The sequence below is a fragment of the Macaca fascicularis genome, chromosome 9, assembly GCF_037993035.2.
Source record: "Macaca fascicularis isolate 582-1 chromosome 9, T2T-MFA8v1.1".
Taxonomy (NCBI): Eukaryota; Metazoa; Chordata; class Mammalia; order Primates; family Cercopithecidae; genus Macaca; species Macaca fascicularis.
Window position 1 is genome coordinate 80,587,546 of NC_088383.1, and position 27,319 is coordinate 80,614,864.

Genomic DNA, 27,319 nt, shown 5'->3' on the forward strand with positions numbered 1-27,319 from the left:
CACACACACACACACACACACACACACACACAAAATGAACACTCAGCCATAAAAGAATGAAATCCTAACATTTACAACAACATGGATGAGTCTGGAGGACATTATGCTAAGTGAAATAAGTTAGACAAATATCATGTTCTCCTCCATATGTGAGAGCAAAGAACATTGCTCTCGTGGAGGCAGAAAGTAGAATGATAGTTATCTGAGGCTTGGCATGGTGTTTGTTGGGAATTGGGGGGATAAGAGAGGTTGGTTAATGGGAGCAAACATACAGTTAAAAGAGCAATTCAAATGTTCAGTAGTAGAGTAGGATGACTATAGTTAAAAACAATGTATTGAATATTTCAAAATAGCTAGAAGACTTCAAATATTTTCAACAAATAGAAATAATACTTGACATGATGGATACCCTAAATACCATTACTTAATCATTACACATTCTATGCATGTATAAATAACAAAACAATACATGTACCCCATAAAAATGAATGAATTTTACCATCAATAATTTTTTTAAAAAAATAACTAAAATATGGCAACAGAAAAAATGTGAAATATTAAAAGTCAGCCTGCTGATAAAAAATGAACTGTTGGATACATATAATATCCAAAATAATATGTTTCTCCCTAGAATCAGAAAAATACTTTTGTCTTGAGGTATCTAGTTCTATGAAGGGTATCTCTAGGTTGAGTTTTACTATAATAAACACCTGGGAATGAAGATCAAAAGGTCTTCATCTTCTCTGGTGTATTTCTTAACACAATAGGCTGGCATTAAAAAAAATTATTTAATACTGGAGTCTAATAGTGATCTTTTCAAAATCAAAATATTAAAACCAGCAGCCAGCCAGGCGCGGTGGCTCACGCCTGTAATCCCAGCACTTTGGGAGGATAAGGCAGGCGGATCAAGAGGTCAAGAGATCGAGACCATGCTGGCCAATATGGTGAAACCCCATCTCTACTAAAAATACAAAAATTAGCCGGATATGGTGGCACGTGTCTGTAGTCCCAGCTACTGGAGGGGCAGAGGCTGGAGAATCGCTTGAACCCGAGAGGCGGAGGTTGCAGTGAGCCAAGATTGCACCACTGTGCTCGAGCTTGGCGACAGAGTGAGACTCCGTCTCAAAACAAACAAACAAAAAACCAATAGCCGTTCTTTGGGATGCAAATCTTTTACATATGCGGGTGGATGGATGGATAGATTTATACATTTTTTCATGAACCACCATAGCTAACGTTTATTTTTTCATCAACACCACAGCTAATGTAATATATATATATTATAATATATATATATTTTTTTTTTCCCCAGGGGCAAAGGACCACTAAAGCATACAACCGATGTGATCTATGCAGCGAAAATGATATCAGAATCAGGATCAAGGATGGATGTCCTTGCTCGGCAGATTGCTAATCAGGTGAGTTACTTACAAATGGACATGGTAAAAGTTCATGCTAACTGCTCTTTGCCATTAGAACATTGATTTGGGCAACGTTAAATTTGTACTCTATTCAACCACTTTTTCTAAATTATAATTGAATTTCTAATAGTATTAATACACTAGGTAATGGACGATTATAAGGAAGCTTAATTATTTCTTAGGGCAGTTTTTATTTTAGCTTAAAATATACTCAAATTATTTCTAGTATCAGTTCTTCAGCATCAAATATGCACAATTAATTTTAATCAATTGTAATTACAAAACCGAGTTTTGTTGTTGTTGATACATTATATTTCCTTCTTTCTTTTATGGTTGTGTATTTTTAACATTTATTTTCATTATGTTTTATTTTTAAATGGCATATAATAATTGCATTTGTAGAGTACATATATTTCTATACATGTATACACTGTGTATTGATCAAATTAGGGAATGGGCATATACTATTCCTCAAGCATCTATCATTTCTTTGTTTCGAAAACATTCAAAATCTTCTCATATAGCTATTTTAAAATACACAATAAAGTAGTAACTATAGTCAGCCTACTATGTTATAGAAGACTAGAATTTCTTCCTTCTATGTAACTGTATTTTTGTACCTTTAATCAACTTATTTTTATATTCCCCTCTCCACTACTCTTCTCTGCCCCTGATAACCATTATTCTATTCGTTAATTCTATGAGATCAACTTTTAAAACTCTCACATATAAGAACATGTGGTACTTGTCTTTCTGTACCTGACTTATTTCACTTAACATAATGTCCTCCAGTCTTGGTCATGTTGCCACAAATGACAGGATTTCATTCTTCTTTGTGGCTGAATGTTCCATTGTGTTTGTATACCACATTTTGTTTATCCATTCCTTCATTGGTGGACAATTAGATTGATTCTAACTAACTGATTGACAGTTAGATTGTGAGCAGTGCTGCAGTAAGCATAGGAGTGCAGCTATCTCTTCAACATATTGACTTCCTTTTCTTTAAATAAATACCCGGTAATGAATTGCTGGATCATATGGTAGTTCTATTATTAGTTTATTATTAGTAGTAGTCGTTTTTAAAGAAAACTCCTATTTTCCATAATGGCTGTACTAATTTACATTCCTACCAGCAGGGTATAAGAGTCCCCATTTCTCTACATTCTTGACAGAATTTATTTTTTTTCTTTCAATTATAGCGATTTTAACTGGGATAAGATAATATCTTATTGTGGTTTTGATTTGCATTTCCCTGTTGATTAATGATGTGGAACATTTTTTCATATAACTATTGGCCATTTGTATGTCTTCTTTTGAGAGATGACTACTCAGATCATTTGCCCATTTTAAAATTTGTTTTATTCTTCTGTTGATTTGTCTTATGTATTCTGTATTTTAGTCCCTTGTCAAATAGTTTGAAAATATCTTCTATCATTCTATAGGTTGTCTTGTCACTCTGTTAATTGTTTTCTTTGCTGTGCAAAACCTTTTTAGTTTGATATAATCCCATGTGTTTATTTTTACTTTTGTTGCCCGTGCTTTTGAGGTCTTAGCCATCAAATCTTTGCCAAAATCAGTGTTCTGAAGCCCTGTGTTTTCTTCTACTAGCTTTATAGTTTTGGATTTTATGCTAGGCCTTTACTTTGATTTGATTTTTCCATATGGTGAAACGTAGGGGTCTAGTTTCATTTTTCTGCAATAGATATCCAAATTTCCCACTACCGGTTATTGACTATCCTTTTGTCAGTGTGTGTTCTTGACACTTGCTCAAAATCAGTTGGCTATAAATATATGAATTTATTTTTGGGTTCTCCATTCTGTTCCAGTGGTCTATGTGTGGGTCTTTTTATGCTAGTATCATGCAGTTTTAGTTACTATATCTTTGTAATATATTTTGAAGCCAGGTAGTGTGATGTTTCCAGCTTTTCTCTTTTTCTCAGGATTTCTTTGGCTATTCAGGGTCTTTTGTGGTTCTATGTAAATTTTAGGATCTTTTTATTCTATCTATGTAAAAAATGTCATTGGTATTTTTCTAGAGGTTACACTGAATCTGTATATTGCTCTGGGCAGTATGGACATTTTAACAATATTAATTCTTTCAATACATGAATAGAGGATATCTTTTTTGTCTTCTATTTCTTTCATCAGTATTTTATAGTTTTATAGTAGAGATTTTTCACCTCTTTAGTTATATTGATTTCTAGGTGTTTTGATTTTTGTAGCTATCAGAAATAGGATTGCTTGCCTGATTTCTTTTTTAGATTGTTCACTATTTGTGTGTAAAAATGCTGTTGATTTTTGCATGTTGATTTGATATCCTTCCACTTTATTGAATTTGTTTATCAAATCTAAGAGGTTTTTTTGTTTGTTTGTTTGGTAGAGCCTTTAGGTTTTTCTTAATATAAGATCATGTCATCTACAAACTAGGACAATTTGACTTCCTCCTTTCCAATTTGGATACTCTATATTTCTTTCTCTTAGCTAATGGTTCTAGCTAGGACGTTCAGTTCTATGTTGAATGAAAATGGTGACAGTGGGTAGCCTTGTCTTGTTTCAGATCTTATAGGAAAGGCTGTCAATTTTTTTGCTTATTTTTGCTCTTCAAAAATCAATACATATTAAAATGTTATAATGGTAGGTTTTCTGGGTTGACAATATATTCTAATGTAATATTTAAAATTCAAAGAAAAATACTATTTAGTAGAGTACTAAAGATAATACTAAAGATATAAAATGCATAAAGTGCATAATTAATATAGAGACTGGTGTTTATAAACATTTTGGTTTCCTTTTTTTAGATTTCTCATGTTTATTTCAGTATTTCTAAGCAGCTGCTACATGCTTAGAATTATTTTACACTTTAATTGAAAAATCTGTTGCTTTCATTATTGTGTTGAGATATTCAATTAATATTTCAGACTGGGGTATAATATAATTTTGTGGCTTTTATATTGTGTTCAACTTCATAGTACATATTTATTTCCCTTTTGGAAAAAAAGGGGGATTTTTTGCAACTATTTCATATTATTTCTTGCTTATATAGTCAGAGGGAAAGGTTTTTGGGCTTCTTTTTATAATGATTACTATTGTTCAGTATGCTTATACTCTCTTTCTTGGATAATGAAGCACTCTCTCCTATTAAATATTGTATTTGTGGATATAAGGAATAAGAAACAAAGACTAATTATAATAAACTAATAACATTCCTAATATTAAAGAACACATGTCTTTCCATGTTACTTTATTATAAAATTTTATTAATCCTGTTTTTTTAGCATTTAGTATTTACGGCAAAAAAAACTCTATCCTAATATAAGTCAAAATTTCTGAGTTTGATTATGTGACTGAAGCCTATATATGCCCATAGTTTTCTTTATTTTAGAATTTTATTGCATTCAGTTTTATGAGAGACACTAAATCTTAGTGAAAGAAGTGAAACCATAGTACATTAGACATATTTACATGTATTAATAACTTTTTAAATACTGAATGCTTCCTACCATTTTTTCCTGTTTACTTTGAAACACCCAGTTTTCCAAGTTGACATAATTGTGTCACGTTGAAGGTTTTTTTTCTTATATTGATAATCTTTCATTGGATCAGGTTGCCTTGAACTAGGTACTTTTATAACATGATTTTATCAAACTATGTCATTGTTTTTAGCATTATTCAAACGGCATGGGAGAAAGCAAAAGTATCATCTTACTTCTGAACAGTTTTGACATTTTAAAAGAAGCTTAGAGACATAGTCACTGACTAATAAAGAACTATAGATGACTCTTTTTAGCCTTTTCCATTTCATAAATAAAATAGTTTCAAATTAATTACTTTTGTTCTGAAGAAATACAGTTCTAAGCAATCAAAATTGAGAATGAAGAAAGTGACTCAGTTATTACAGTGACCATCTAGGGAGGTTGTCTATGAATGTGCTTCTGACATTATTATTTGATAGATTAAGAAATTTTAGGCAGAAAATAATAACTGAAATTGATTATGAAATGCAATTGAGTAATGTAAGCAACATGATTTTCAGTGTCTATGTATATTATGAAAAAAATCTGCTGGAACATTGGTTGCTTTCTCTTTTGATCAATTTAATAGTTCAAAAATAATACATTCTAGTTTTAATTTTTGCTGGTGTGTCAGAAGGTCAAACAGTAATTTCCATTTCAACTAACATTAGATTTGAAATTATATCTATATATTTAAATTATTTAAATGCATGTTTTTATATATCATCTATTACATATATTATTAGACCAATTTAGTTACATTCTGTAAAGTTTCAGAGTTAAAGTTCATATGTAGAAAGAATGAAGCAGAATTGGATTAGCTGATGCTTCTCATTCTGCTTGCTTGGCCTTTTTATTTTTATTTTTCACTTTTCCTCCCTCCATTGATGCCTTAAGAGCATATTTATTGTGTGTGTGCCACACACAATTCACTACTCTGGCACTGGCGTTAGCTAGTTAGAAAGAGAAGAACTAAAACCTTCCGCTTAAGTTTATTTTTCCCAATCATCCAACCGTCTCAAAATGGCGGTAGCTTAAGTATGCCATCTAGGACATATTTAAGTCTTGTAGAATTTTAGCACAAATTTTGTCTCCTTTAGACAGTATCCTTGTATAAAACAAGATTGTTATAGCTATTCTTAGCTATAACAATTCTTAAAAATTCTGCTTGTGAATTAAACAGAATAAGTTGGAGAAGTAAAATACGAATCCAAGATTTCAGGCTTTCGGTACATATTTTTTTCTATTTCTGTACTCTACATTGTAATTAATCATATTAGCAGATATTCTAAATTAGACAAAGTAACACCTCATAAGGTGGGGATAAAGCACAAAAATATTTTAAATAGTTATAGAAGCAGTATAACCTAGATCGGAAGGAGACAATAGGAGCCAAAATAAAATTAACATCTGCTAAAGGTGTTTTGCACCAGGACAGAATAGTATTAGACTTTCGGAACACCGGGTGATATTTAAGGAGCCTAATTACTTCCTCTTTGTAATTTTGCCAAAGCAAAGATATCAAGGCTAATAACTGGACATTCACACCTAATTGTAACTGAGCACATTTGAAATGAACTTTTGGTGTTAAATACATTGACAGGTAGTTCTAGTTCAAGAAAAGATGATTTTAAAAAACCAAAGTAAGAAGTATAAACCAAGTCACACAAAATGCACTCCATTATGAACAAAACAACCTACGAGTATAATTTATGTTAATATTTTACAAAATATTCTTGGAGGCTGGCCTTATTTGAATTGTTTCATGTTTATATTATAAGAGGCAAAAAAAAATATTTCAATGAAACTATACTACTGAGAAGCTTCTGGAGCATTCATTATATCATGATTACACAACGCCTAAGGATATAATTCCTAGATATGCCTTGTGACAATATGTATATTTTAAGGGTACTACCTATCTGGAATTTATTTCCAGCAGAGATTTTTTTAACATTTTTTTTTTCAAGAGGTTTTTGGGAAACAGATGGTGTTTGGTTACATGAATAAGTTCTTTAGCGGTGATTTCTGAGATTTTGGTGCACCCATCACCAAGCAGTGTACATTATACTCAATGTGGAGTCTTTTATCCCTCACCCCCCCTCAACCCTTTTCCCCGAGTCCCCAAAGTCCATTGTATCATTCTTATGTGTTTGCATCCTCATAGCTTAGCCCCCAATTATAAGTGAGAGCATACCATGTTTAGTTTTCCATTCCTGAGTTACTTCACCTAGAATAATGGTCTGCAATTCCATCCTGGTTACTGCAAATGCCATTAATTCATTCCTTTTTATAGTGGAATAGTATCCCATGGTGTGTGTGTGTGTGTGTGTGTGTGTGTGTGTATGTGTGTGTGTATATATATATATATCTCACATTTTCTTTCTCCACTCATTGATTGATGGGCATTTGGGCTGATTCCATATTTATGCAATTGCAAATTGTGCTGCTATAAACATGTGTGTGCAAGTATCTTTTCCGTATAATGCCATTTTTCCCTCTGAGTAGATACCTAGTAGTAGGGTTGCTGGATCATGTGGTAGTTCTACTTTCAGTTCTTTAAGGGATCTCCACACTCTTTTCCATACTGATTGTACTAGTTTACATTCCCAGTAACAGTGTAAAAGTGTTCCCTTTTGACTGCATCCACGCCAACACCTTTTTTTTTTTTTTTTTTTCTGATCATGGCCATTCTTGGAAGAGTAAGATGGTATCTCATTGTGGTTTTGATTTGCATTTCCCTGATAATTAGTGAGTTGAGCATTTTTTTCCTGTGCTTGTTGGCCATTTGTATATCTTTTTTTTTTTTTTTTGAGAATTATCTATTCATGTTCTTAGCCCACTTTTTTGATGAGATTGTTTTTTTCTTGCTGATTTGTTTGAGTTATTTGGAGATTCTGAATATTAGTCCTTTGTCAGATGTATAGATTGTGATGATCTTTCTCCAACTCTGTGGGTTTTCTATTAACTCTGCTGATTATTTCTTTTTCTGTGCAGAAACTTTTCATTTTAATTAAGTACCATCTGTTTATCCTTGTTTTTGTTGCATTTGCCGTTGGGTGCTTGGTCATGGAGTCTTTGCTGAAACCAGTGTCTAGAAGGATTTTTCAGATATTATCTTCTAGAATTGTTATGGTTTTAGGTCTTAGATTTAATTCTTTGATTCATCTTGAGTTGTTGTTGTTTTTTTTTTTTTTTTTTTTTTTTTTAATGGGGTGAGAGATGAGAACCCAGTTTCATTCTTCTAAATGTGACTAGCCAATTATCCCAGCACCATTTGTTGAATAAGGTGACCTTCCTCACTTTATATTTTTGTTTACTTTGTCAAAGATCATTTGGCTGTAAGCATTTAGCTTTATTTCTGGGTTCTCTATTGTGTTCCATTGGTCTGTGCACCTATTTTTATACCAGTACTATGCTGTTTTGGTGACTATGGCCTTATAGTATAGTTTGAAGTCAAGTAATGTGATGCCTCCAGATTTGTTCTTTTTGCTTAGTATTGCTTTGGCTATATGGGCTCTTTTTTGGTTCTATATGAATCTTAGGATTGTTTTTCCTAACTCTGTAAAGAATAATGGTGGCATTTTGATGGGAATTGCATTGAATTTGCAGATTGCTTTTGGCGGTATGATCATTTTTACCATTTTTACAATATTGATTCTACCCATCCATGAACATGGGAGTGTTTCCATTTGTTTCTGTCATCTATGATTTCTTTCAGCAGTGTTTTGTGGTTTTCCTTGTAGAGGTCTTTCACCTCCTTGGTTAGGTATATTCCTAAGTATTTTATTTTTATTTTTTACAGATATTGTAAAAACGGTTAAGTTCTTGATTTAATTCTCAGCTTGGTCACTATTGGTGTATAGCAGAGCCACTGATTTGAATACATTAATTTTTTATCCTGAATCTTTGCTGAATTAATTTACCAGTTCTAGGAGATTTTTGGAGGAATCTTTAGGGTTTTCTAGGTATATGATCATATCATCAGCAAATAGCAACAGTTTGACTTCCTCTTTACCAATTTGGATGCCCTTGATTTCTTTCTCGTGTCTGATTGCTGTGGCTAGGACTTCCAGAGTCCTGTTGTGAAAGTGGGCATCCTTGTCTTGTCCCAGTTATCAGGTGGAATGCTTTCAACTTTTCCCCATTCAGTATAATATTGGCTGTGGGTTTGTCATAGATGGCTTTTATTACCTTAAGGTATGTCATTTCTGTGCTGATTTTGCTGAGTGCTTAAATTATAAAGGATTTTGTCAAATGCTTTTTCTGTGTCTATTGAGATGATCATGTAATTTAAAAATTTTTTTATACGATGTGTCACATTTATTGACTTGCAGATGTTGAATAATCCCTTCATCCCTGGTATGAAAACCCACATAATCATGGCGGCATATATATATGCCGGCATATATATATATATATATATGCTGTTGGATTTAGTTAGCTAGTATTTTGTTGAGGATTTTTGCATCTATGTTCATTAGGGATATTTGTCTATAGTTTTCTTTTTTTTTTTTTTTTTTTTTTTTTTGTTATGTTCTTGCCTGGTTTTGGTATTAGGGTTATACTGGCTTCTTAAAATGATTTAGAGAGGATTTCCTCTTTCTCTATCCTGTGGAATAATGTCAGTAGGATTGGTACCAATTCTTCTTTGAATGTCTGATAGAATTCAGCTGTGAATTTGTCTGGTCCTGAAATTTTTTGTTGTTGGCAATTTTTAAATTACTGTTTCTATCTCAGTGCTTATTATTGATCTGTTCAGAGTTTCTGTATCTTCCTGGTTTAATCTAAGAGGGTTGTATATTTCCAGGAATTTATTCATCCCTTCTAGGTTTTCTAGTTTATGCATGTAAAGGTGTTCATAGTAGCCTTGAATAATCTTTTGTATTTCTGTGGTATCAGTAGTAATATCTCCCATTTTGTTTCTAATTTAATTTATTTGGATCTTCTCTCTTCTTTTCTTGGTTAATCTCACCATTGGTCTATCGATTTTATCTATCTTTTCAAAGAACTAGCTTTTTATTCCATTTATTTTTTGTATTTTGTTTGTTTGTTGGTTTCAATTTCATTTCGTTCTGCTCAGATCTTTGTTATTTATTTTCTTCTCTGGCAGCAATGTTGATAATTAGATTAGTTCTCCAGATTAATAAACTCCTACGTTATAAAAATAAAGGCACAGAAAGTTCTCAAGAATTAAGCAAGACTAAATGACTAAATGTATACTGAAATATTTGATCTGTTTGCATCTTTCAGGTAATAGTGAATCTCCTGTTCTAAGAGATGCTGCTGTACTATTTTTCGCTTTATCAAATGTGTGGCTTTTTTTTTTTTTTTTTTTTTTTACTGAAACAGTGTTTTAAAGGCTCCTAGGGTGATTATCTATTCAGGTTCACTTCATGAATAGTTACAAAACTATGTAATGAAAGAATAAAGTGTTCTAAGGTCTAGGTGGAAGAAGCTATTTTATATAAATGGAGAAGAGGAAGGATGAGCAAAGTTTCTTCTTGTAGTTGGCTGGCTATCTTTAACCAAAAATTCCAAATAACCAGAATTTGTCTGAGTTACCTTTCCACCATCTTTTCCATATCCTTATTTTATGTACAGGATAATGCAATTTTATGAGTTTGTTTCAATCGAAGTAATTCTTTGAATGACCAATTTCAGGCATCAGGGAGAGGGTGACACTTTTGAGTTATGATCTATTGCGTAGGACACTCCTTTCTTCTGAGAATCTCTCATGGGAGTAACATAAAGCTGAAAAGTAGCTTGAGTCATAATTTTACATCTACTAAAGTAAAGGAGCTTTGTTGAATATGGAAAGCATCTTGTCTTTAATTTGTATTGTGTTCAAAGTGTATGTCACTTTCTCAATGGCTGTATGAGCAAACCAAGTTGAAAATAAAAATGAATTTGAAACAATTCTTAAACTCAAGACAATTTCAGCCTAAATATGGACAAAATACGATAAGCTTTTAACAGCATATATAATTTCTGGTAAAAACAACCTTTATTCATTGAGATACGTCATGCACCATAGTTTCCCAAATATAACTCTCATAAATCAACATGTCCAGTCTTGGACATACCATATGAGACAATGTTATCCTCTACCACTGACATTATAACAGAGTTCCAGTGTATTTTTAATCATACTTCTGTGGGTACCTTCTCTGTTCTGAGTGTCAGAAACCCGAATTTGCTAAACAGCAGCTCTCATAGGCATAGCAAAGAAAAAAATACTCAAAATATATTGAAGTTTCTAGGTGTAGAATAAGCACAAATTAATGGCTGACCAGATTTAAGAGATGGAAAAGAGGAAAAAAGGCATTCTTCAGTGAGATAGTTAATACAAAGAGAAAAATAGGTGAATAGGTGAGTAGGCAAGATAATGAGTGAAACAGCTGAGAGATAAATGTGTTGAGTGTGAAATGTTGATGAGATGCCGAAATGATGCAGTAGTCATATGGATTGTCTGACGGAGCTGGATGATAGAATTTTGTAGTTTGTGTTGTGTAAGTGACAGATGAAGCCAGAGCACTGTCTGCTGTTGTCCAAAAAGAGGATGAAAGTAAAAAAAAAAAAATGCTCAGGAATAAAAGATGAGAGCAAAAACAGGTGTAGGCAAAATAACAACAAAAAATGCTTACAAAGGAGGCTGCGAAGGTTGGTATAAACTAGCAGAAAATCTAGGAGGAAACATTCATGAAAATTAACATTTATAAGAATCAGTAACAAAGATCTAAAAGCTCCAGAGAGGTGATATAAGGGAAGAACTGCAACATATATAATGAATGCGGTAATTATAAGTCCATTAGTGATCTCAATGAGATAAAATTCTGTGGACTGGAGGAGTTGAAAACAGTTCTTAGCCTGATAAGGAAAGGAAGAATCTTCACTGAAACATTTTAGTAGGCATATTCATAAACAAAAAAGGAGAGATGGGATTTGAAGCAGGATTTTCCTTTGAGGGACATGATAGAGTCAGGAATCAGAAAAAAAAAGGTATTAACAGTAGGGGAAAAGATGGGATCATTGATGATCTGTGAGGCTGAGCAAGATGAAACAAGGCAACCTCTGGACTGCATTACAGGTGAAGAAATGAGCTCTGTGGAATGGGAAATGTCATGAGCACCAAGTGCTTTTGCTACCACTGATTGCTTTAAATTCCTATTTTTGGAATTCACAGTGACACCTAGTACTTTTCATTAACAAACTTTTCCAGCTTAGTGCAATTTAGGCTATTTTCTGTAGTTGCAAAATTCATTTTATTTATTTATTTATTTATGTTTAAATGGAGTCTCTCTGTCACTCAGGCTGGAGTGCAGTGGCACAATGCAGCTCACGGCAACCTCCCCCTTCCGGGTTCAAGCAATTCTTGTGTCTCAGCCACCCGAGTAGCTGGGACCACAGGCACGAGACACCATGCTCGGCTAATATTTTGTATTTTGAGTAGAGACAAGGTTTCACCATGTTGACCAGGCTGGTCTCAAACTCCTGATCTCAGGTCATCTGCCCACCTTGGCCTCCCAAAGTGCTGGGATTATAGGCGTGAGCCACCACACCTGGTCGCAAAAGTCATTTTGAATTTCTTAAAGTTTAGGCCCCAATATGGGCAAAAAAATACTAAGATTATGAAATAAAAGTCTTCAAAAGTGTTCATTTTGCTAATTCACCCCTGAAATTTAAATGAAAAGGTAATGAATTTTTTTTTTATTTTTTCCTCATTACTAAATGATGTATTCCATATTGGTTTCAAGCCTCATGCTAGAAAAGTGAAAACTGGCTTAAAGTGAGAAAACCACATAGGCTGAAATGCCATCTGCTTACATGTAGTGAGTCCCTGTGATTATAAAACTTAGATTTAAAAAAATCATGCATTAAAGAGCTAAGTAGATGTTCTGGTCAACATCTCCTATCTAAGTTAACTGGGAAATAATAACCAAAGTGTGCTAATAGTGTACCACTTTAGCCTAAAAGTCCCTAATAGTATTCTTTTAAAAGTTATCTTAAAGCAAATTTTTTTGGTGAAACAATAGTCAAGGGTAAGAATGTTCTACAAACCTAGAGCCCAAAGTTTTTCTGTCACTTTCACATAAAAATTTAAAAGGTGGGAAAAGCATTGTTCAATTTTTTTAAATTTAATTTTTTAAAGAAATATACATATTTAAGGACTTAAAATATACAATGTAATAATCAACAAAATTAAAAGACAACCTATGGTTTGAAAGAAAATTTTGCACACCATAGATCTGATAAGGAATTAATATAGAAAGTGTGTAAGAAACATGCAGAACTCAATGGCAAAAAAATCCAAGTAACCTGATTAAAAAATGGGGAAAAGACCTGAATACATAAAAATGGCCCAAAGGAGATTTGAAAAATAGTAGAACAATCTTAAAGTAGGAACGAGGCATTCTCCAGATTCTGCTTCTAAGTGAGCAAAGGCTCAGAACTAACTCAGAAAGGCTTTCTGGTGTCAATGGGAAAGAAGGCTTTAATAACTTTTATACTATAAGAATTTACCACATAGTATTTTGTTCTACTTTGGTTATAAAACTGGCTGCTACTGTTATAACCAAGATATTCTCATTAGTTCTGAAAATGAAAGACAAATTTAGGTCAAGCAACTTTGAACTTCAAAAGATCATTTTTCATACTTTCTACTCATTTGACTTATTCTTTCCTTAATAGAATTGTAGGCTCTTCTACTATGGCCTTGCAGGAGTCTCTGTTTTGCTTAAACATGAGTGACTGCAATTGGTTATTGGTAAAGAATCTAATTATTAGTTTGACAGTTTGATTTTATCAGGAGTTGTAGAGTGGTGCTGGTCTTCAAGGAACACATCCACATCAATCCAGTTTATTACTGACAAATAAGACTGTCAATCTAAGAAGCCAAGTTACAAATCAGAATGGCAATTTAATATTTTCAAAAAAGATACAATTGGCAAGAAGACTGATACTGTTCCTAGAACATGGAGGTAAGGAGGTGGAGCCAGATCATGTTTGAACTACTAGCTCTACTACTAATACCATTTATTGGCAAGTCAGTTAACCTCTCTGTGGGTCAGTACTCCCCTTTGCTAAATGAGGATAATGATTCCACTTACCTCATGAAATTGTGGGTGTTGTGTGATTATTAAAACAATTAGTATAGACAAAGCATCTAGAATAGTAGATGACAGATGAAACACTTTACGTGTCAGGGATTATCACTGTGTCCATACTTATGAATGAAGAATAGATAAGAAAGTTACTCAGTGAGAGCAATAATAACAAAAAATGTTTTGAAAGAATGTCCTATAGAAGAGATTATTGTGCATTCATGTGAATGAAACAGAGAAAACTAAATTCAAATCATTTACTCTCTGAAACTTATTTTGCAAATCTACAAAATGAAAATAGTAGATCTAATTAAAATGGTGTTTTGAGTACTAATTTAGAATTATGCATGTAAAGAACTTGGCATAGTACCTAGCACAGAGGAAGTACCTAATAAAGATCAGCTGCCTGTCAAGAGAAAACAAAGAGATGACTTGTTTTTCATCATTATAGGCAATTTCGCATCTGTAAATTGGGGGAAATATTTGTGTCTGTTTTAGTGACTGAGTGAGATAATATGCCTAAATTAGTTTCCATAGCATGTGGCACATAGTAAAAGCTAAATTAAAAATTAACTATTGTTCTTCCTCCTTTGTCTCTGCCTTCTCTTCTTCCTTTCCCTCTTTCTTTTCCTTTTCTGTCTCCATATCTTTCTCCTTTCCAATCTTCTTGATTAGCTACAATTTAATCCTTTTGAGGAGATTTGAGGGATAATGCTCATTTGTTTACTGAAAACTTGAGAAACACCCTTAATTTCTATATTCTTGTCTGATTGTGTCTCTGGCTGGCTATCCTGTATCTATTCATGCGTATATCCATGCCTGTCTTGCAGATTGATAGTATTTCTGCAGAAGAATTGAATTATTTGCTACCTTTGTGGATTATTATCAACTTTGACTCACGGTAACATGTTCTCATCTTGTGCACACACTCTGGAACTACGTAGTCTATTTTAAAAATATAACAGAGAATAAGTACCTCACAAATTTCCCAAAAACACTCCAGTTTAAGTTACTAATTACTGAATAAAAGCAGAAATGCATGAAAGGTTTTCTGGTTGTTCATCCTACTTTTTAATTTGCAGTTTAGGTCATTAGAATAAAAGCTTTAAAGAATAACATTTTATAGTTATAGAAGAAATATATATTTAAGATATACAAAATTTGAATAAAATAAAAAGTATTGATTATATCATATTTATTGATTATTGTCATATATTTATTTCCCAGCATCTTTTAATTTTTTAACCCAGAGTCCAGAATTTATTTATTTTTAATGCATTTTAAAAAATAATTTCAACTTTTATTTAGATTCAGTGGGTACACGTGCAGGTTTTTTACCTCGGTATATTGCATGATACTGAGGTTTGAAGTACAATTAATGCAATCACCCAGGTAGTGAGCATAGTACCCAATAATTAGTTTTTCAAGTCTTTAGTCCCTTCCTCCCTCCCCTGTCTAGTAGGCCTCAGGGTCTACTGTGGCCATCTTTATGTCCATCATTACCCATTCTTTAGCTCCTACTTGTATGTAAGAACATACAGTATTTGGGTTTTTGTTCTTGCATTAAGTTGCTTAGGATAATGGCCTCCAGCTGCATCCACGTTGCTGCAAGAGACATAATTTCATTCATTCCTTTTTATGGCTGTCTGTTATTCCATGGTGTATATGTAGCCCATTTTATTTATTCAGTCCACCGTTGGTGGATACCTAAGTTGGTTCCATGTCCTTGCTTTGTGAATAGTGCTTCAATGAACATATGAATGCAAGTGTCTTTTGGGGTAGAACAATTTATTTTCTTTTGACTGTGTCCACAGTAATGGGAGGAGTGAGTCAAATGTTAGTTATGTTTTAAGTTCTTTGAGAAATCGCCGAACTGCTTCCACAGTGGCTCAACTAATTTACATCCCCACCAATAGTTTATAAAGTGTTCCCTTTTCTCCACAGCCTCACCAGCATCTGTTGTTTTCAACTTTTTAATAGTAGCCATTCTGACTGGTGTGAGATAATATCTCATTTTGGTTCGATTTGAATTTCTCTGATGATTCGTGATGTTGAACAAAATGTTCAGGTTGGTTGGCCACTTGTATGTCTTCTTTTGAGAAGTGTCCGTTCATGTTTTGATATGGTTTTGGCATTTGTCCTTCCCAAATCTCATGTTGAAATGCAATTCCCTGTGTTGGAGGTGGGGGCCTGGTGGGAGGTGTTTGGTAATAGAGGCAGATTCCACATGATGTGCTGTCCTCAGGATAGTGTGTTATCGCAAGATCTGGTCATTTAAAAGTGTGTGGCACCTCCCACCTCCCTCTTGCTCCTGTTCTCGCCATGTCATGCACCTGTTCCCACTTCACCTCCCACTGTGAGTAAATATTCTGAGCCCCCGCCCCAAAGCCAAGTGGATGCCAATGCAATGCTTGTATATCCTGCAGAACCATGAGTCAATTAAACTTTTTTCTTTATAAATTACCCAGTCTGAAGTATTTTTTATAGCAATGCAAGAATGACTTAACACATACCATTTGCCCATTTTTAATGGGATTGTTTTTTGCTTGCTCAATTGTTTAAGTTCTTTATAGATCCTGGATAGTAAAACTGTGTCAGATTCATAGTTTGCAAATATTTTCTTCCATCGTGTGGGTTGTCTGTGTACTCTGTTGAGAGTTTGTTGCTATGCAGAAACTTTTTAATTAGAGATTCCACTTGTCAATTTTTGTTTTTGTTGCAATTGCTTTTGAGGATTTAGTTATAATGTCTTTCCCAAGGCTGATATCCAGAATGGTGTTTCCTAGGTTTTACTTCAAGGATTCTTATTGTGGAGGTCTTATATTTAAATCTTGAATTCATCTTGAGTTAATTTTTTTAGATGATGAAAGATAGGGGTCCAGTTTCATTCTTCTGCCTTTGGCTAGCCAGCTATCACAGCGTCATATGTTGAATAGGGAGTCACTGCTTATTTTTGTCAACTTTGTCAAAGATCAGATGGTTGTAGTTGTGCAGCTTTATTTCTGTGTTCTCTATTCTGTCCCATCAGCCTATGCATCTGTTTTTGTGCCAATACCATGCTGTGTTGTTACTGTAGCCTTATAGTGTAGTTTGAAATCAAGTGATATGATGCATCCAGCTTCTTCTTCTTTCTTTCTTTCTTTTCTTTTTTCTTTTTTTTTTTTTTTTTTTTTGCTTAGGATTGCTTGTCTAGTCAGGATATTTCTTGGCTTCATATGAATTTTACAATAGCTATTTTTCTAGTTCTGTGAAAAAGGACGTTGGTTGCTTGATAGGAATAGCATTGAATCTATAGATTGCTTTGGGCAGTATGGCCATTTTAATGATATTGATTCTTCCAGTTGATGAACTTGAAATGTTTTTTTCCATTTGTTTGTGTCATCTATGATTACTTTCAGCAGTATTTTGTAGTTCTCCTTGTAGAGATCTTTAACTTCCTTGGTTAGATTCATTCCTAGGTGTTTTATTTATTTATTCATTTATTTATTTATTTGCAGCTATTGTAAGTGGAATTGAGTTCTTCATTTGGTTCTCAGCTTGAATGTTATTGGTGTATAGAAATACTATTGATTTTTATACCACAATTTTGCATCCTAAAAAATTACTGAGTCATGTCTCAGTTCCAGGAGCCTTTCAGTAAAGTATTTTGTGTTTTCTGGGTATAAAATCATATCAACAGCAAAGAGATATAGGTTGACTTTTATTTGTCTAGTTGGATGCCTTTTATTTATTTATTTTGCCTGATTGTTGTGGCTAGGGCTTTCAGTACTGTGTGGAATAAGAGGGGTGAGAATGGGCATCATTGTAACAGTTTTCAAGGGGATTGGTTTCAGCTTTTGCCCATTCAAGTATAATGTTGGCTATGGTTTCTCTTAGATGATTCTTATTATTTTGAGATATGTTAGATATGTTCCTTTGATGTATAGTTTCTTGAGGGTTTTTATCATGAAGGGATGTTGTATTTTATCAAAAGCTTTTTCCACATCTGGTGAAATAATCATACAATTTTTGTTATTAATTCTGTTTATGTGGTGAATCACATTTATTGATTTGTGTATATTAAACCATTCTTACAAGAATTAAGCCTACTTGATCATAGTGAATTAACTTTTTGATGTGCCACTAAATTCAATTTGCTAATATTTTGCTGAGGATTTCTGCATCTATGTTTATCAGAGATATTGGTATCAGAGATTTTTTTTCATCGTATCTTTACTAGGTTTTCCTATCAGGATGATGCTGGCTTTGTTGAATGAGTTAAGGAGGAGTCTCTCCTTCTCCATTTTTTGAAATAGTTTCAGTAGGATTGGTACCAAATCTTCTATGCATGTTTGGTAGAATTTGGCTGGGGCTCTTTTGGTTGTTGTTGGTGGTGGGTGTCTTATTACTGATTTAATTTAGGAACTCGATATTGGTCTGTTCAGGGTTTCAATTTCTGTCTGATTCATTCTTGGAGGATTGTGTGTTTCAGAAATTTATCTTCTCCTCTAGATTTTCTAGTTTGTATGCACAGGTGTGTTCCCAATAGTTTCTGAGGCTCTTTTGTATTTCTGTAGTAATGGTTGCAATGCCACTTTAGTTATAACTTCTGACTGTGCTTATTTGGATCCTTTCTCTTTTTTTCTGTGTTAATCTAGCTAGCAGTCTACCGATCCTGTTTATTCTTTCAAAAAAACAAAAACAAAAACAAAAACAAAGAAAAACTTTAGTCTTCATTGATTCTTCCTGTGAATTTTTAGGTCTCAGATTCATTCAGTTCCATCTAATTTTAATTTTTTGGGTTGGTTTGTTCTTGCTTTTGGGTTGGTTGGTTCTTGTTTTTCTAGCTCCTCTAGGCATGATGTTAAATCATTAATTTGAGATCTTTCTAACATTTTAAGGTAGGAGTTTACTGCCCTAAACTTTCCTCTTAACAGTACTTTTGCTGCATCCTAGAGATTTTTATATGTTGAGTCTCTTATTTCTATTTTTTTCAAAGAATTTTTTGATTACTGCCTTAATTTCATTGTTTACCCAAAAATAAATGTATTAGTCCATTTTCACATTACTGTGAAGATACTGAGACTAGCTAGTTTATATATAAAAAAAGAGGTTTAATTGACTAACATTTCACATATCTAACACTGTCAGTGAGGAGTGACACATTACTGTGTGGCTGTCTAAGCCTTTTTGCAGATCTAGAAGTACTTGTTTTATGAATTGAGATGCCTCAGTGTTGGGTACATACATATTTAGGATAGTTAAGTCTTTTTGTTGAATTTAACCCTTTATCATTATGTAATGCCCTTCTTTGTCCTTTTGTACTGTTGTTGGTTTAAAGTCTTTTAAATCTAATATATTATTATATATTATATTTTAATATATTTTAAAATACCTATATTTTATCTAATATACTATGTTATATATTATATTTTAAATATATTAACATACATATATTTTATCTAATGTAATAGCCACTCCTCTTTTTTTTTTTTTGTAGTTTAGTTCGCAAGATAGATATTTCTTCAACCCTTTACTTTGAGCTTCTAGATGTCATTATGTGTGAGATGGGTATCTTGAAGACAGCAGATTGGTGGATGTTTTTATTTTATCCAACTTGCCACTCTGTGCCTTTTAAGTGGAGTGTTTAGGCTATTCACATTCAAGGATAATATTAATATGCAAGATTTTGATCCTATCATGAAGTTGTTAGCTGGTTGCTTTGTATTTTCTATGGTTTGGTTGCTCTATAGGTCTGTGGGCTCTGTACTTAAGTGTGTTTTTGTGGTAGCAGGTGTCAGCTATTTTTTCCCCATGTTTAGAATTCCCTTAAGAGTCTCTGATAAGACTAGCCTAATGGTAATGAATTTTTTTAGTGCTTGTTTGTCTGGAAAATATTTTTGTTTCTCTTTCAGTGATAAAGCTTAGCCTGGTAGGATATGAAATTTTTGTTGGAATTTCTTTTCTTCAAGAATTCTGAAAATAGGCCCCCAGTCTGTCCCAGCTTATAAATAAAGTTTATGCAGGGAAGTCTGCTTTTAGCCTTTTGGGATTCCCTTTGTGTGTGTTCTGACCTTTTTCTCTAGCTACCTTTGTGATGTTTTTCTTTAGCGTTGACCTTGAATAGTCTGGTGATTATATGCCTTGGTCATGTTGCTTTTTGTATAGTATCTCACAAGCGTTCTCTGAATTTCTTGTATCTGGATGTCTACCTCTCCAGCAAAATTCGGAACATTTTCTTGATTTATCACTTCAAGTATTTTTTTCCAGATTGTTATCTTTTTCTCAGTCTCAGGAATGTCACTAATTTTTAGGTTTGGTCACTTTATGTAATCCCATATTTCTCAAAGACTTTGTTCATTTTTTTAAAAAATACATTTTCTTTATTTTTTTCTGACTGGGTCAATTCAAAAGACTGGTTTTCAAGATCTGTCATTCTTTCTTCTACTTAGTCCAGTTTATTGGTGAAGCTTCCAGTTGTATTTTGAAATTAAGTTAGTTTTTAAATTCCAGAATCTCTGATTGATATTTTAAAGATGTTTATCTCTTCCTTCATTTTCTGGATTGCTTTAAAATGTTTCTTTGTGTTAATTTTCAACCTCGTCTTGGATCTTATTGAACTTCCTTGCAATCCACACTTCAAATTCTCTATCTGTCCTTTCCAAGTTTCCACTTTTCTGGAGACCGTAGCTGGAGAGCTAGTATGGTATGTTGATGGTATTACTACATTTTGAATTTTCATGGTGCTAGAATTCTTACACTGGTTCTTTCTCATCTTGAGGCATTGATACTTCAAAATTTTGTAATTATATTTGTGCAGATATAATTTTTCTTTTCTTTCCCTATAATATTATTGATATTTTTTTTCTTTCCCTTTCCCACCTATTTTTTCCCTAGGGGATGTGACTTTAGAGAAGGCTGGGTAAGGTCTTTTGGCTTAACTGGTGTACTCTACACCTTTCTGTCAGCAGGTTTTATATTGGGCCATGCAGTTCCATCTACAAGCCTGTAGACGGTGTGTATGGCTAATACTGCTGAGTGTATACCTCATCCTTGTTTACTAGCAGAAGCTCTCTCTTGCCTCAGGCAATGGGCTTATTCTTGTAGTGCAAAGTGCTCTGAGCTCCCTCCTCAGCCCCAGAGGTGTTGGGAGCAATATGGGTAGGTCCAGACTGGCAGGTTTGCCTACAGATTCCCCTAAGGGCAGTCATGAGCACCAGTGCTGAAGGATAATCCAGTGAGTGGGTACCAAGCACCCAGAGGTATGCCTAGGCATGGAGCTGGGAAGCCTTCTTGTCCTCAAGTTCTCTACACACAGATTTGGGGTGGTCTAAACTCCTAATCCAGGGGACTAGGTGCTCCAGATGCCGGGAGATCTGCCTAGGCATGAAGCAGAAAGTCTCCTCTACATACCTGGATCCCTGCAGAGAAAGTGTGGGGTGGCTCAGGCTGTCAATCTGGGCAAACATGTACTTTGAATACCTGGAAATCTGCCTAAGCATGGAGTGGAGAGGGCCTGCTGCACCCTGATTTATGCACAGAAAGGGTGGAGAAGCTCAGCCTGCTGATTCAGGCAAGCTGGTGCTCTGAATGCCTGGAGATTTGTCTGGGTATGGTGCAAAGAGAGTCCTGATGCAGCATGATCTATGCCTAGGAAGGATGGACAGCTGAAGCTGTCCCAGCAGGTTTTATTATTTTATTTTTTATTTTTATTTATTTATTTTTTGACACAAGGTCTCACTCTTTTGCCCAGGCTGAAGTGCAGTGTCACAATCATGGCTCACTGCAGCATTAACCTCTCAGGCTCAGGCAGTCCTCCCACCTCAGCCTCCTGAATAGCTGGGATCACACCTGGCTAATTTATTTTTATTTTTTGTAGAGATGGTGCCTCCCTATGTTCCCCAGGCTGACCTCAAATTCCTAGGCTCAAGGGATTTTCCTGTTTCAACTTCCCAAATTGCTAGGATTATAGGCATGAGTCACTGCATCTGGCATTCAGCATGTTTTAAATACACACAATTTTTAATAGAATTTGATTGCAATATTTACAGGTTATTTTTTTAACTTCCAAAAACATTTTCCTGCATCCTTTGAAACTCTATTTTCTTGAGACTGAGTAATGCTACATTATATTGATAGTCATTCTTATTTAGTCTTTCCATTATTTGGGGAATTTAGGTTATTTCCAAATTTTGCTATTATACATAATGCTACAACGAAGATCTTTGGATATAAATCACTGTCCACATTTCCTTATTCTTATAAAAATTTACTAAAAGTGGAATTAAGTCAGAAGGGATTTCTATAAATCTATTATAATTGCATAGGAGAAAGAACACAAAGATTAAATCTTAACCAAAGCTATTTACCATGTTATGATAAAGCTCAAAGCTGTCCTCCAGGAAGTTCCTTCCAAAAGATAAAATGATGCAGGAGGCTGGTTTTCATAAGGAAATTTAATATTCTAAAACATGTGCCCTGTCTGCTTCTTGGCTTCAGTTAGATTCACACCTGTTATCTAAGGTAGAAATGATTTCCTTTGTCTATAACAGTTAAGAACATTGAATGCTGGAAGTAATAGAACATATTATGTTGCTGCATGTTTTTATGTCCTTTTGAGTAGCAAAGGACAGGCAATGCAGAACCATGAGTCTCAAGGAGCATTGTAATAGTAATTCTAGGAGTATTCTAATAGTAATTCTAGGTGAAAGAAATAATTATATTTTAAATATTTCTTTAGATTTACCTAAAAATATAATCTGAAGGCTTGTAACCTTTATCATAAATTAAAGGCAGCTATTTTATTTACCTTTTCATGTCTAAAAAGTATTTTAACATTTCTTTTGGCTAAGCTGAAGTAACTAAGGTTGCAAAATGAATAAACTATTATAATGGTAGAAGCATATCAGAATCTACTTGGACTTGAGCCGAGAAATGTTGCGCTATGAAAATAAAATTGCTGCCTTATAAGGTACCTGCCATGTGAATACTGTTTTTACTCACTTTGATCTACCTATTATTTATTCTGCTATATCCATTTTTATCTTTGATGCATATTTAGTGCCCAGATCCATCTTGCAAACAAGACTTGTTGGCCTACCTGGAACAGATTAAGTTCTACTCCCACCAACTGAAAATCTGCAGTCAGGTTAAAGCTGAGATCCAGAACCTGGGAGGAGAGCTCATCATGTCAGCTGTGAGTACCGCCTAGCATGTACATGATCACAGGTGGGAGATGCTTGAAACAGAGTAACTACACCCTTGCTTACATGACCAAATCTTGTAGGTAAAATTAGTTTAGAAAGACTAAATTGGAGTTTTTATTAAAAGCACATGTATTTAAACTAGCAGGAAATCTTAGCAGATATCTTTAAAAAAGGTTTAAAATGTTGTTTTTATTTACTTCAGAGATTAAAAAGTAAATCACGTTTTATAAGCCATTTGGATGAGAAATGCATGTTAATTTAAAGCATGACTTCAAAATGTGTACAGATGGAACTCCGAAATGAATCCTGTAATTTTTCTAAAATAAATGCATGTGGAATTGCAAATTAATAAAAAGATTGCTTCACTGCTATTAATTGATATTCATTTCCCCCTATTTCTTTTTATAACATAAATGTTCATGTCTTGAGAGTTTTCATTTCCATATATATTTTCAGAACTGGAGTATGATAGAATTTATTAGAGTTGGAGGAAATTTCATAAATTCTTTGGTGGCCCTAAGTTTTAAGCTGCTGTAAATTACCATGGTAGAACTAATGTATCACTTTTCTACTCATCTTTTAATAGCAGTAGATCATTTCTCTGGAGAAGAAATGGTAATAAAATAATATTTGATATCTATATTGGATTCAGTTATCGGTGACTTTGAAAAGGACATGGACCAAGATTATAAATTTAAGTTTAAGTGGAACATTATAAATATTCTGGGAATTTGTATTTCTGAGAAAAATTTTTTTAGTTACACTAGTATATCTGTATATGTGTAATATATAGGGCCTCTATATCCTGGCATTGGACATTCCCTCAATGAGTTAATGTTCTGAAAGAGGACGTAATTATGAAAACACAAGCAAAGGATCACCATCAAAAGTAGAGGGCAGAGGCTGGTCACGGTGGTTCGTGCCTATAATCCCAGCACTTTGGGAGACTGGGGCATCTGGATCACTTAAGATCAGGAGTTTAAGACCATCCTGGCCAACATGGTGAAACCCTGTCTCTACTAAAAATAGAAAAATTAGTTTGGTGTGGTGGTGCATTGCCTGTAATCCCAGCTACTCAGTAGTCTGAGGCATGAGAATTACTTGAACCCAGAAGGTGGAAGTTGCAGTGAGCCGAGATCACACCACTGCTCTCCAGCCTGGGCGACAGTGCAAGACTCCATCTCAAAAAAAAAAAAAAAAAAAAAAAAGTAAAGGGGAGGAAACCAATAGTGACTCTCTATCTCTTGCCAATATTTTATGTTAATCTTCAGAATAACATGCCAGATGGATCACTTATTTATTTGTTCTGTTTTCTTTAATATATAAAGAAGTAAACTTAAGATGGGTTATATAGCTTCCCAAATGTCATACTAGTAAATGTCAGAGCTGAGTTTACCTTCAAAGGTCTATGTTTTCTCTGTTCAGAGAGACAACACTGAATCTGTGATGAAACTGAAAAACACAAGTCAAAAGTGAATAATTTGGAAATGATAAGATGGTATTGCATTCTAGCATTTTATTCCAGTGGTGGTTAGAGGGGGAAAAATAGTGTCTTTGATATTCAAATTTTATCAAAAATCCCACATAAACACAGTCAGTGTATTACTAGTGCCCTGTCCCTTTTCAAAGAAAAATGCATTTTACTTAGTCACAAGCCATGCAAACAGGAACATGCGTGTGTATCGACACATATACATACATGTATGTATATATACATTTATGTAGATACACACAGCATATATGTGTGTATAGATGCATATGTATTAATATGTATATATATTTTTAACTTCTGTGTATTCCTTTTGGCTTATTAAACATCCAGTCTTCATTTTCTCATTTAACATCATACTACGTTAAACATGTAAAAAAGTATATTCATTTGGAGGATAAACTCTTCCATTTACTTTTGTCATTTTCACACACTAATCATGCTTTATAAGGTCTAAATTTCATATAAATTTTATTTTTCAAATATACACTGTTTCATATTGTCTGAAGCTACGCTTTCAAAAAACATTTGGTAGAAGTTCAGCCTCTGCATAGCTGTTAAAATTTATTGGCGTTAATTATCCTTCCAAAATACAATTTCCTTTCTATATATAAACTGAGTTTGTATTCTTTCCTGTTTGGTATGATGATTCAAATTCATGAACTTTACATATATTACAGATAGATTAAGCAGGAGCTATTTAGAATCCATGATTTACAATTTAAAAGCTGAGTCATTATGTAAAATGAGGAATAGCATTGCAAATCCAAAACTATTTGTCATCATCTCACTCACTATTCCCCATTAGAAAAAAATAAATCTGAAAAAAGAAAGCATTCCCCCTTTTGCATATCTTACTGCCATCTGTTTGCAGGTAGATCCTAGAAAGCTTTCTAAATACATTTCATTTATGCGTGCCAAAGCACACTTACTTTAATCTCTCAGTGACCCTGAGTTCCTGTCTTGTTCCTATTCTTTAAATTCAGAAGAAGACCTAATCTATCATTTTGCTATAAGATCTCTTGAAAAATGGCAAGCGTGATTCCAAAGCAGAGAGACACTAAAAATTACAGAAATGTGGTATTCAAAACTACAGACTATTCAAAGTTTACTAAATAAAGCTGGCATCCCACGATTAGGTTCACGAAACATTGCTTTACCTAATATAGTGGGTTAAAAATAAGTAGATATGAATGGAATGCATTTCTATAGTGAACGGGCAGTACATTCTGTTCTGGGTCTGAGGTGTGAAGGTTTAGGATAAAGAAGATGAATTAATAAAATAAAATAACCTGAAAGATATTGTCATAATACACCATTTAATTAAAATTATTCCCCAATCATTCTTACATCTGTATTGCAAGCACTCATCTTGAAGTTGCATGTTTTACCTGTATAGAGACAAAGTATATGTAGTTCATTCAAATCCATTACTATGAATTGAGCCCCTCTCTGTGCAAGGCATAGTAGTACATCTGAGGGATGTAAAGATGATTATATGGTAATGTCCTTAAGATACTGAAATGCATAAAAAAATAAGAAACCTAAAATGTACCTGAATATACAAAAAAGACTCCAGAACACTGTAATAAACCATACAATATTGATATGTACAAATGTACGTGTATAGCATGTGAGGAAATAATTTATTTGATGTGCAGAGCAGGTAAGAGAAAGCTTCGCAAGTCGCTCAAATCTGCTTTGGGCCTTGATTAATAAGTAGAAAACAAATGTGTACTTATAGGAGGAGGAGAGGGAAAGGATTTGAGATAGAGGGGACAACTGAAATAAAACAGAGATAGGAAAGACATGGCATGTTACAGACATGGCAGGCAGTCTGACGTGACTGAAAACAACTTTACTTGGTACTCTTGGTGTGTGTGTTGTGGAATAAGGGTGGGTGGGCGAGTAGAGCAAAAGTTTGTAAAGGAAACTGGGAATGTTTTGAAAGGATCATTTATAATTTAATTTTACCCTGTAGGCAATTGAGAGTAATTAACAATTTCTTAGTTTGAGATGGGCATTAATAAATCTATGCATTTCAAAGCTAACATTTTTTAGACAGGGAAGTGATAGATTAGAAAGATAAGGGACTAGAGGATTGAGGCCTATTTAGGAATGACTTTTAAAAATTAGTTTAAGATGTTTATTGCAGCACTATTCACAATGGCAAAGACTTGGAACCAACCCAAATATCCATCAATGATAGACTGGATTAAGAAAATGTGGCACAAATACACCATGGAATACTACACAGCCATATAAAAGGATGACTTCATGTCCTTTGCCGGGACATGAATGAAGCTGGAAACCATCATTCTCAGCAAACTAACACAGGAACAGAAAACTGAACACCACATGTTCTCACTCGTAAGTGGGAGTTGAACAATGAGAACACATGGACACAGGGAGGGGAACATCACACACCAGGGCCTGTCAGAGGGTGGGGGCTAGGGGAGGGATAATATTAGGAGGAATACCTAATGTAGGTGATGGGTTGATGGGTGCAGCAAACCACCAGGGCATGTGTATACCTATGTAACAAAACCGCATGTTCTACACATGTAACCCAGAAGAAGAAGAAGAAGGAGAAGGAGAAGGAGAAGGA

General features: G+C 33.9%; 1 protein-coding gene across 3 annotated transcripts in view; it reads left to right on the forward strand.

The window, feature by feature from the left end:
- CTNNA3 (catenin alpha 3) overlaps positions 1–27,319 on the forward strand; it is a 1,764,647-nt gene that overhangs the window by 1,692,692 nt on the left and 44,636 nt on the right. For all 3 annotated transcript variants that reach the window (XM_065521050.2, XM_005565734.5, XM_065521052.2), the window contains 2 exons: positions 1,313–1,418; positions 23,078–23,212. In XM_065521050.2, coding sequence (XP_065377122.1) covers positions 1,313–1,418; positions 23,078–23,212 — 241 coding nt within the window. The remainder of the gene's footprint in view (positions 1–1,312; positions 1,419–23,077; positions 23,213–27,319) is intronic.